The sequence below is a fragment of the Bicyclus anynana genome, chromosome 14 (genome assembly GCF_947172395.1).
Source record: "Bicyclus anynana chromosome 14, ilBicAnyn1.1, whole genome shotgun sequence".
In the NCBI taxonomy this organism is placed as follows: Eukaryota; Metazoa; Arthropoda; class Insecta; order Lepidoptera; family Nymphalidae; genus Bicyclus; species Bicyclus anynana.
Window position 1 is genome coordinate 6,940,537 of NC_069096.1, and position 12,252 is coordinate 6,952,788.

General features: G+C 36.5%; 2 protein-coding genes across 2 annotated transcripts in view; one reads left to right on the forward strand and one right to left on the reverse strand.

The window, feature by feature from the left end:
* The first annotated feature begins 4,686 nt into the window (after positions 1 to 4,686).
* On the forward strand, positions 4,687 to 6,210 carry LOC128198751 (uncharacterized). The gene has a single exon (XM_052885537.1). The coding sequence runs from the start codon at positions 4,687 to 4,689 to the stop codon at positions 6,208 to 6,210; it is 1,524 nt and encodes a 507-aa protein (XP_052741497.1).
* A 3,934-nt stretch (positions 6,211 to 10,144) lies between these two features.
* LOC112047350 (uncharacterized) overlaps positions 10,145 to 12,252 on the reverse strand; it is a 106,322-nt gene continuing 104,214 nt past the window's right edge. The window contains exon 12 of the mRNA XM_052885490.1: positions 10,145 to 11,713. Within this exon, the coding sequence (XP_052741450.1) occupies positions 10,525 to 11,713 (1,189 nt within the window). The 3' untranslated portion in view covers positions 10,145 to 10,524. The remainder of the gene's footprint in view (positions 11,714 to 12,252) is intronic.

Genomic DNA, 12,252 nt, shown 5'->3' on the forward strand with positions numbered 1-12,252 from the left:
ATCAATGTTCAAGCGATAATATACACTTTTACGATAGTAAATAATTGATTTCTATGAATATTTTAAATGTCGTTAAACGTTTATTTGATTATACTTGATTATCATATATTACGAATTTTTTTTTATATAAGTAAATTGTTGGATGGTTAGGGTAGGCGAGGTCCGGGGATGGACAATCCCCTTTACTATATTTCTAAAGATGGCTTCACTCTTCTGGGAAACCATGTTGAGGTTGAGCACCTTATGAGCTACGAGCAGTTAGATTTTTTATTTACGAGCAGTTAGAATTGCTTGTTAAAAATAATATGAAAGTTTTTAATACCCTGCCGTAAGCACATGGTGGATTTGTTATTTTAATTTATATATCTTACTAGCAGACGCCCGCGACTTCGTCCGCGTGGGATTCAGTTTTTCATAAATCCAGCGGGAACCTTGGATTTTTCCGGGATGAAAAGTAGCCTATGTTTTAATCCAGAGTAAAATCTATTTCCATTCCAAATTTCAGACAAATCGCTTCAGTAGCAGCTTAAAAGAGGAACAAACATACTTACACACTTACACACAAACTTTCGCCTTTATAATATTAGTGTGATGTGATATCTTATTAGAAAGACGTTAATACTTTAAATACTAGTATAAAATATAATATAGGCACCTTAATGAGTATGTAAGCGATATACAGCTTAGTAACTAAACAATAGCAGCGCACTGGAGAAAAGACTTAATATTAAACTTGATTGACTAAATTTAGACTGGATAACTAATTTTGTAAACGTGTTTTGTTCAGTTTTTTACATTCTTAATGGATTAACTTCTAAATGTTAAGATATTTTTTATTATTCCTAATTTTTATGCTTCTGCTATATTTAGTCACTACTATTAAGAGCGCGCAGCACGTCGGTACGATATGGATAAAATTCGAAGCGCAAACGAGACGCCGAATTATGACTTTCAAGTTTCACGTGAGTGAAAAGCACGGAGCGATTGACGCGCGACACAAATTTTATGACGTGAGCGCCAAAACCATTTTTACCTAATTGCAAGTAAATTAATAATTAAAATTAAACAACATAACGAAAACCAAAATATAGAAAATTTAAGAAAATAAGTTTGCTTTTCCTGAGATTGAAAGATTATTTTTCAAAAAAATAAACTATCGAGAAAAGTTTTACAAATTGTGTATTTTGTATAGTCATAACGAAGCTAACACTTTGAAATATTATTTACCCAAATATCAGGCTCCTAACTTTTCCAGAATCTGAGATCTAAAACCATTTGTAACCACCAAATTACATATTGCACACTCTTAATACTACTGCAACTACTAGTACTAAGTTTACCAACTTACTACTACTACAAAGATAGCGATTGTTTACCAACGACATAAGCTGCGGTTTCTTATCTCTCTAACGAAGATGCACATGTGAAAAACAAAAAAAAAATGTTAAAATAAAATATCTATCTATACTAATATTATAGAGCTAAAGAGTTTGTTTGTTTGTTTGATTGGACGCGCTAATCTTAGGAACTACTGGTCCGATTTGAAAAATTCTTTCAGTTTAAGATTTTACAACGACATCAAGCGAGTCGCAGGAATTCGCTGGATGCAGGCGGCTTAGGATCGTGATGTATAAAAGTCCGTACAAAAGGGTTATGTCAAAGGGTTGCACCCGCGTGGTTCCCGTTCCCGTAGGAATATGGGGATAATATATAGCCTTTAACCTTCCTCGATAAATGGCCATGTTCCTGAGATTAGCGCGTTTAACCAAACGAACAAACAAACTCTTCAGCTTTATATTATTAGTACTTATAGATTGACATTTTACTTATGTCACGATTATGGCTTCATTAGATAAAAACAATTAAAAAATCTCATGTCAGCTCTGAATTCTCTTAGCAAGGCGTTTACGAATAATCATGGTCTATTACGAGTGTCATTATTAATTGTTATTATTAATACTATATCATCATCATCATATCAGCCGATGGACGTCTATGGCAGGACATAACCCTTTTGTAGGGACTTCCAAACATTACGATCCTGAGCCGCCAGCATCCAGCGAATCCCTGCGACTCGCTTGATGTCGTCAGTCCACCTGGTGGGGGGTCGACCAACACTGCGCTTTCTAGTGCGGGGTCGCCATTCTTAATATTATATAATTCATAATATTTATTATGTGTAACTTTATTTGTAAATTCTCTGTCACTAATAATTTTATTGTATTAATAAAATTGTTATATCCGATTCATTAATTACTCATTATCATTTATTATTGCGTTTTAATTGCTCATTACGTAAGCGATTTTGGTGTATTTTATAAACATAGTCTGATAAAGTATCCTCTTGTCATTATAAATATATAAAAGTCATGTAAATTAAGCTGAACTTGATGAAGTATGACTTGGAGTTTATCAAATTTGCTTTGATCTTCATTTTTTTTCACATACAAGTTAGCCCTTGACTACAATCTCACCTGATGGTAAGAGATGATGCAGTCTAAGATGGAAGCGGACTAACTTGTTAGGAGGAGGATGAAAATCCACACCCCTTCCGGTTTCTACACGGCATCGTACCGGTACACTAAACCGCTTGGCGGTACGTCTTTGTCGGTAGGGTGATAACTAGCCACGGCCGAAGCCTCCCATCAGCCAGACCTGGACCAATTAAGAGAATCTCAATCTGTCCAGCCGGGGATCGAACCCATAGTATTATTATAAACCTCCGTTTTGTAAATCCACCGCGCATACCTTTGCGCCACGGAGGCCATCATAAAGTTAACCGTGCTTTTTATTAAAATAATAGTTCTGAATACCTGGCGTGCGGAATAATAAATAGTCATCATCATCATCATCATCATATCAGCCGATGGACGTCCACTGCAGAACATAGGCCTTTTGTAGGGACTTCCAAACATCACGATACTGAGCCACCTGCATCCAGCGAATCCCTACGACTCGCTTGATGTCGTCAGTCCACCTGGTGGGGGGTCGGCCAACACTGCGCTTACTAGTGCGGGGTTGCCATTCCAGCACTTTGGGACCCCAACGTCCATCGGCTCTTCGCACTATGTGCCCCGCCCATTGCCACTTCAGCTTCGCAACTCGTTGAGCTATGTCGGTGACTTTGGTTCTTCTGCGGATCTCCTCATTTCTGATTCGATCACGCAGAGATACTCCTAACATAGCTCGTTCCATCGCCCGCTGTGTGACTCTGAGCCTTCTTATGAGGCCCATAGTTAGCGACCAAGTAATAATACTTGGTCGCTAATAAATAGTAATCATAATAAACTGCTTACCAGATTGTTGTTATTTTTTAACCCCCGACGCAAAAAGAGTGGTTATTTTATGATTTAGGTGTCTGTCTATTCCTGAATAGAAACACGTCATATTATGTACACCAAGTACCTAATATAAGCATGGACGAACTTCATGAATCTATGTACCTACTTAACGGAGACTCATATTTCATTGTGGAACCTTAAAAACCACAACCTGTTCACGGTCGTATGGAAACTTCCTTCTTGGAAGATTCATTTAATTTTTAAAATAAACTGCTTACCAGATTGTTGTTATTTTTTAACCCCCCACGCAAAAAGAGGGGTGTTTTATGATTTACGTGTTTGTCTATTATTAGTTCTGTCTGATAGCCCAGTGAGCCGTGATAGCCCAGTGGATATGACCTCTGCCTCCGATTCCGGAGGGTGTGGGTTCGAATCCGGTCCGGGACATGCATCTCCAACTTTTCAGTTGTGTGCATTTTAAGAAATTAATTATCACGTGTCTCAATCGGTGAAGGAAAACATCGTGAGGAAACCTGCATACCAGAGAATTATATTAATTCTCTGCGTGTGTGAAGACTGCCAATCCGCATTGGGCCAGCGTGGTGGACTATTGGCCTAACCCCTCTCATTCTGAGAGGAGACTCGAGCTCAGCAGTGAGCCGAATATGGGTTGATGACGACGAGTTCTGTCTGTCTGCGGCACCATAGCTCCCGAACGGATAAAGATAAAATTTCAATTTAGTTTTTTTTTTATTAAAGGTGACTTAATTACGAGTGTCCATCGACGTGTTTGATGAAAATCGGTTGAGCCGTTTAAAAGTTGTGAAGGGTAAAAGTAATAACCGAATGTCTGCAAATATACTCGAGTGGGTCTCAAATTAATGCGCACTAAAAGAAATACCTATTGATGATTTGATCGAGAGTTTAATTACTAATTATTTCAGACCTTTTTTAAATTTTCAATTTTATGTTACTAGCAAACACAAAAAGACGATTTTTGGTGATTATTCTACCACTGGTAAATACCTAACTACGAGAACGTATGTAAGTATGTATAATGTATGCTTTAGAACAAAAAGTAAGTACTGTTCGCGCGGCGAGAGTTTGGCTTTGACCGTTATTGCGCAGAAATCAGAAATTGGGTATCAACGGGCATTAGCGGGGTGCGGGGCGGGTGCGCGGTGCTCTGATTGGCGCTCCAGTCGTTACCTGCCTCTCGCACCGAAACGACGTACCGCGCACTCCTGTTGTACAATCACGTTCACAAATGAATTGCTATTTTCGTTAATTGTTGTCGATTGTTATTATTTGTTGAGTTTGTTTGTTTAAGTTTTTTTGTTAAATATTAAAAAGTGATTTAAAAATGCGTAAAAAAAACATTGTTTTAAAAAGGCAAGCACGGAAAATGATATATGACGTGAATTGCTTTTTAAAGAAAGAAGCTGACGAATGTATCGATTCATTGAAGCAAATTCGAAGTAAGATTGAGGAAGTTGCTTCTTTACTCAGTCAGTCGGAAAATAACCAAACTATAGAGACTTTGCAGGTAATGAAAACGGAAACTGTTTCTAAATTAAATAGAGTAGTCAGTAAATTAGCTCAGATTCAAAAACGGACATCGGAGGCCACTAAGACTTCAATTGGCACTGTAAAAAATATCGCAAATCAAGCCAAGAGTTCCGATTTGCTAATTACTTTCAGAACACCTGGAAAAAAACGTCCCAGAGCTAAACCAGTTACCAATATTGATAATTTTGACCAAGGTGTTATAAAAAGATGTTTACACAATTTTCACAAGACGAATAATGAACTTCCCACCATTGGGAAACTAAAAAAGAAACTTGAGGAAGATATAAACTTTAAAGGGTCAGAAACAAGTCTTCGTGTAATTGTAAAGGAGTTAGGATTTCGCTGGAAAAAAACAGAAAACAACCGTAAATTACTAATAGAAACATCGAATATCCGATTACAACGCATTGAATATTTAAGAAAAATAAAAAAATATCGACAAGAAGGAAGACCCATTGTTTACACAGATGAATCCTACGTAGATTCATCGCACTCAACAACCAAAGCCTGGAGCGATTGCCCTACGGAAGGACTAAAAAAACCCATTTCTAAAGGACAACGAGTTGTGATAGTCCACGCAGGATCTGAAGCTGGGTTTATACCAAATGCTTTATTAACTTTTAAAGCCGGCACCAAAACAGGGGACTATCACGACAACATGAATTACGAGAATTATGAAAAATGGCTTAGGACACAATTAATTCCCAACCTACCACCCAATTCTGTAGTGGTTGTCGACAACGCCTCATACCACAATAAACAATGGGATTTAGCACCGTCCTCCAATACCAAAAAAGCCGATATGCAAAATTGGCTAACTAATAAAGGCATACAATATGATTCAACAATGCTCAAGCCACAATTGTACAACATGATAAAAGCTAATAAAGAAAGATTTAAAACTTTTTCAATAGATCAAATTTTAGCAGAAGCAAACCATAGCATATTGAGATTACCGCCTTACCATCCAGACCTCAACCCCATAGAAATGGCATGGGCTACTATTAAACAATATGTAGCTAGCAAAAATGTTAAATGGAATTTACAAGAATGTACCAAACTTATCAAAGAAAAAGTATCCTTAATGGGTGCCCAGGAATGGGAAAAAATATGTAAGAAGGTAAAAGATATAGAAGAAGAGTACGCCAAGAGTGACTATGTAGTTGATTTACTTACCGAGCAATTTATAATTCGCGCCGATGATAGTTCCGAAGACGATGATTCTGATGATGGTTATGAAGATGATGATGATGACAACTGCGACCGAGGAAGCCCTGAACCCGGACCCTCAACAAGCAAAAGACGTTGCACAATTTCGTGCAACGTCGGCAGCACCAATGACCCATGCGGTAATTCATAGAAGGCGTTAAACCGTTAACTGATTCAGAATCTGAATAGTACTGCTGCTAAGACTTTTTTTTAATGTTAACTTTTTTAAATTACATTTTGGTGTAGTTTCACCCCCTTTTGGTGTTGCAGATTATCCAGGGACACACTGTATTTAATAATTATTTTAAGTTTTCTTTTGTTCTTATGTACCAATTTTACATGTATCTTGGAATAAATAATTTTATTAAAAACAATTATTTAGAATTTTCATTGCTGTCTCTGTATAAACATTTTAAATATGTAAAATAACTATCAATAGTTTTAATAAATGAAGAAGTTTATCTACTTCGTATTATTTTCTAGCATTATTATCACTATACATGAATTTTGACCCACTCAAATATCCAACCTGGTACATAAAAAAGGAAAAGTATTGTGTGCGTGACAGTACCCATGCGCAGTAATCCCCTCCATCCGAAGGTCAAAGCCAAACTCTCGCCGCGCGAACTGTAAGTAAATCCCAAACTCGCGCTTGTTTTTAACCGACTTCAAAAAGGAGGAGGTTCTCAATTCGGTCGGTATTTTTTTTTTTTTTTTTTATGTATGTACACCGATTACTCAAAGACGCCTGGACCGATTTCAAAAATTCTTTTTTTGTTTGAAACGGTATAGTCCCCATTTGGTCCCATTGCCATCATGTCAAGATCTGATGATGGAATCCTGGAGAAATTGAGGGGAACTTTCGAAAATTATATGGGTGTCTAAAGTGTTCGTCAACTTTTCCATTTAGTACTTTTAAGCACTACAATTTCATGAAGGTTTAAAATCGATCTGATGATGGAGCCATAAAACAGACGAGGGATGTCCTCGGCGATTTATAGCAGTTACCTTGTGTTTGGGCTTGATTTATTTGTATTAATGAGAACTTTCCACATAAATAGGTTGTGACTATCATTTAGGGGTTTGGTGATGAAGACCAAGGACAATTAAGGGAACTCCTTAACAGTTTACAGTAACTACCTTGTGTTTGGCCTTGATTAATTCGTATTGGCTTATTTTTACCACTTGTTTCTACTAGTAATATTTTTGTATTTAATTTACGTATCTGTCTTCTTTTAATATTTGTCGATGTTTGTTAGAGGCGCTCCGCACGTCTCGATACCGTCCAAACGTCACCTTAATGGCTCCACGGAAGATCAGCGCGGTGTCCCCACGGACACTGCAATATGCTGAGTGGTGACCCTTTTAGGATCACATCATGCAAGTTGCAATGTATTTTAATTTATTGTTTTTTTTTTTTTTCTCTCTTTTCTTTGTATGATGTGTATTCTAAATAAACTTTTCTTTCTTTCTTTCTTTCTTTCTTTCTTTCTTTCTATTGCTGAGAACTTTGTACCAAGATGGGTTGTGACTGTCATTAGGGGTCTGATGATGGAGACCAAGGTCAATTAAGGGAACCCCTTAACGGTGTACGGTAGCTACCTTGTGCTTGGGCTTGATTAATTTGTATTGCTGAGAATTTTGTACCAAGATGGGTTGTGACTGTCATTAGGGGTCTGATGTGTTCGTTTGAGACGAAATTTTACACTAAAAATGGAAAAATAATAAAAATTTTAATAAAAAAAATACAACCGACTTCAAAACCAAAAAACGTAACCAGTAAACTAAAAAGCGAGAAATAACATCATAATATGTTCTACCTGCTGATCAGTATGAAGGCGGTGCTTAGCCGGTGTTGTCTTGATTTAAGCCATTTCTGACAGGACCACATGAAACAACACTGTCTGCAAAATCTAAATGGCTTGAATTAATACATCACCGGCTTAGCACCGCCTTCATACTGATCAGCAGGTAGAACATATTATGATGTTATTTCTCGCTTTTTAGTTTACTGGTTACGTTTTTTGGTTTTGAAGTCGGTTGTATTTTTTTTATTAAAATTTTTTGTGGAAAGATTTGATTAGCTATATATTTTTTTTTTTTCTAAAGAAAACGTGGCGGTATAAACGATCGATATAGAAATAACGAGGGAGTAAGAATTTTAATTTATTTCATTTTAAAATAAAAAAAATATTTTATTTAAAATCACATGTTCTCATGAGTCTGGTTTTTTGCACAATGTTTTCGTTACGCTAAAATTATTTGGCCAAACAAAGCGCCATCTATTTATAAGTAACGTAACTACGTAACAAACGTTATCTGCAGTCCACCGTTACGTAGTATTTCAACAATCATCTGAAATAGTACCGTAAAATTCCGATAGGTGCTAATCTTAGGTATATTAATATTACTAGCAGACGCCCGCGACTTAACCCCTATTGCAAAATATGAACGATTTCTATTAAAAAAAACTCGGTTGTCTGTATAGTCGGTTTACTGACGATAGTGACAACGTCAGAAAATACTGAAGGAATGGTTGCATTTTTTTAAAAGAAAGAGCGAGATATACTTTATTTCTTGTAAAAAAGTTGGCAACCCTAGAGCGTGGGAAAGACGCATGACGTCATTTCAGACAGACAGACAGACAAAAATTTAAAAAAAAATATTTTTAACTTCAGTATTGATTTTATAATGCCCCCCCAAGAAAAAATTTAAAATATCTTCATTATACAGAATGTATAAAATGTTCAGAATTCGTATTATAAGTATAAACTTTAGATGGCGCTAGTAGTACTCTATGCCACGGTAACGTTTGGTGTTACAAATGGTATAAGTAAAATCTGAAATTGCGAATAAAAGTATAGAATTCGACCAACTTTACTATAAGTATAGATATAGATAAGAGCGCAGCGAAAAGAAAAGAAGAAGATATACTAATTACTAAATAATTGTTTAACTTTTGATAATCCTACGTTCTACAATATCGCTTAAAATAATTTTATCATTGAAATGTTAATGTATGCTTTAGAACAAAAGTAAGTAAGTAAAGTGTGATTAAATTTTAACCTGAACTTAAAATAACGTTCGCTAGCAAACAGTTCAAAAACACTTGAACAAATAGATTTCAATGCTGATGCGAGCATGAACTTGTCTACATAATTATTATTATTGCAATGGTATTTTCAAGCACAATTATTTTTTGTAAGAAAATGAGAATTGAGAAGTAATAATAATTACATTATTCAAGTACATACTTACTTAAAATATTGATTGATGACCATCAGTATTTTTTTTCTACTATAATAGTATAATAGTATCCACTAACGCCCATCATATAGTTTTCCTGATTTTTGTATGACAAAAAGATCTATTAAATTTTCGATCATCTAGGACCCGATTATTTAGATTTACATGTACAAAATCGACTTAACTTTCGTAGGTTATCAAACTGGTGGCCGGTCATATCCAGTAATAGCGGTCTAAGATCTCCTTAATCCGGCCCTGTCTCAAAATCCGTTCTTAGCGGATGTCTACTAACTATGAATCATTTCCCTGCTGAATTTCATATTTCTACGTCAAGCGGATTTAGGAATTTCGTGTTTGTTGTAAGTTGAAAATTACAGCTGAGGCGAATGGCCAAAGGCGAGAGTTACAGTAAGAAAGCAGAGGCTGTAATTATCAAAGCGCATGTATGTCATAAGACGTTTTATAACACATTTGCGAGGAAACACGCTTTGAACACACTTTCTGAAAACGAGTTTTCCTTATGATGACATTTTGATACGCTTGTCATTTTTACAATAAAATGGCTTTTCATTAAATTTTATCTCACAAAGTTAATTTTATTCATAAGTCTTAAAAAAAGTACTGTTCATTTTTAGACAGACGATTAACGTTTTAAGTTATATTACAGCACATGAGCGTAATGTGCGAGATACTTCACGAGCAAATGTGTTATAAAATAATTTATAAAATTGGTTCAGTGGACCCAAAGATTGGTATGGGAACTAAGCGAGTTTAAGTATACAAGCACGAGGTTTGCTCGCATATTAAATTAAAATTTATAAAATAAAACTTCAGCAACGTTGCGTATTAACACATTTTATTTTTTGGGGTACAATTATTAAAATTCATAATTTTAATTCTTCTTATCATATCCAATGTTATCAAAATTATAAAATCATACATCAATAGAAAACGTTATTACAATAGAGGGTATAATCGTTTAGAAATTCTTTACTGGACGGAATTAGATCACTTATTAATTAATAATATCGAAATAAAATTAGTAAAGCTATATGACTTTTTACATGAAGCAACTAACATTAAATTAACAATGAAATGTTAACGAATGCAGTTAATGATAAACTAACTTAACGTGTGATTAAATTTTAACTTTTCAGTCTGTGTGACACTAACATGTTAAATGAAAATATGGCAATAATAATCAAGTCGCGTTCAGTTTTCAATAATCTCTCAGTTTTTCAGATAATTTGTAATTACTTCTCCTTCGTTCGGCATACAATGGCGCTGCCCCATTTTTAGATTCATATCCGAGGGGACTACGAATGCCATTCTCATAGTACTTTGTACTCGTGAGAGGTTCGTTGTAACCGCGACTCTTTGTCACCGAATTCACCTCTCTGGATTGTATTATTTCCTTGGACCGCCCGTCTCTAGATGGGATCACTTTTTTACTAACAGTTTCTACAGTATCTGTGACAGTAGGCCGTTCAGGATTGGCTGAACGCGTTGTGTATCTGTATGTTTCAGAGTAATTGTCACTGCTGTTACTCTCTCGTCGATTCACTGGTGCTTTTATTCTCGTTTCTAAGCGCGTCACGAACGGACTCGATTCTCTATTCAGGGATTCGGTTTTGTACAATGGTATTTTACGTTCCTCAGATATCCGTTCTTTATAATGAGGCGACGGCGTGTTGTATCGGGATGATAATCTGCTACCGTCTGAATCGTCATCCGCATGTAATGTCTGATATAGGTCTGGAGCCCTCTCGCGTAGCCCCTTGAGGAATATCTTCTTCTTGTCTGTTTCATCGTAAGATTTATTATATCCGTTTGTATGTCCGTTGTTCACGGGCGTTGTTTTACCGTATCGCGCACCAAATAGGCCGTCACGACGACGTTCAGTTTCTCGTGAAACCGCATCAGCTAAATCTCGTTGGCTTCTATTGATGATTGACACTATACCCGGACTCTTTAATTGTTCTGGGGTTTCGTCCAGTTTACTCAGGTGTGGATTTGATTTGTACATGGTGGAATAATTTCTGCTCATGCCAGTGACGTAACGTGGATGTGTCTCTTGTTCCGGTGCTCCCATAGCAAAACTCTTGCTCCTGTTGAGACCCTTGTAGATCCGCGCTGGCTTCGCAGGGCCAGGCGGATACCCGTTTATCTTCCCCTCTGGCGGTGTTGATACGTTATTCGATATATTTATGGCACTAGTAGACCGCTTGTTGTTTGTGAGCCGTTGCCAGTACTTACTGGAGCTTGGCTTTTCGGTGGTCTTCTCTTTGCGGTCGTGTAATTTGCGCGGCAGAGTCTGCGCGCTTCGCGAGTAGTCTTCGTCTGCTTCGCCCGGATTTAGTCTACTCGTGGAGTGACTGAACCTGCCGAGAGTGCTCGAGAACTGGCCCCTGTAACAGAGACAAAAAAAACAGTTAGAATTTTATCACTACATCGTGATCAAAGACAGCCCACGTTTATCCATTGTGCCTCCTTGTATCATAAAAACATGTAATCTTATGTTTTAGAACGTAATTGGATTCAATGGGGAACCTCAACCCACACGTCTAACGATCGCACTTTGTTTACATGTATGTAGATGCCAGCGCAATTCAGGCTATTTTTCTGGGTTACAGCTTAAGTTATACACACTGGACATCCAATTATATATCATTACCGAGATGTCTCATGTGATGAATTACGTAGTTTCTGAATGCCAGCGTTTAACAAATGACATATTTTTTTGCCAGTCAATTATACAAAAGCCACAGCGAGAAGACAAAAACAATCAGGAAAACGTATGAATTACAATGCGCAATGATACTTATGTTAAACTAATTTACATTATACGACATACGACACCGAAACAAAACCTACACCTGTTGGAAGAATTTTCTTGCAATGACTCACACTTTGTCATTACGAGAACAAATAGTTCATATTCAAGACT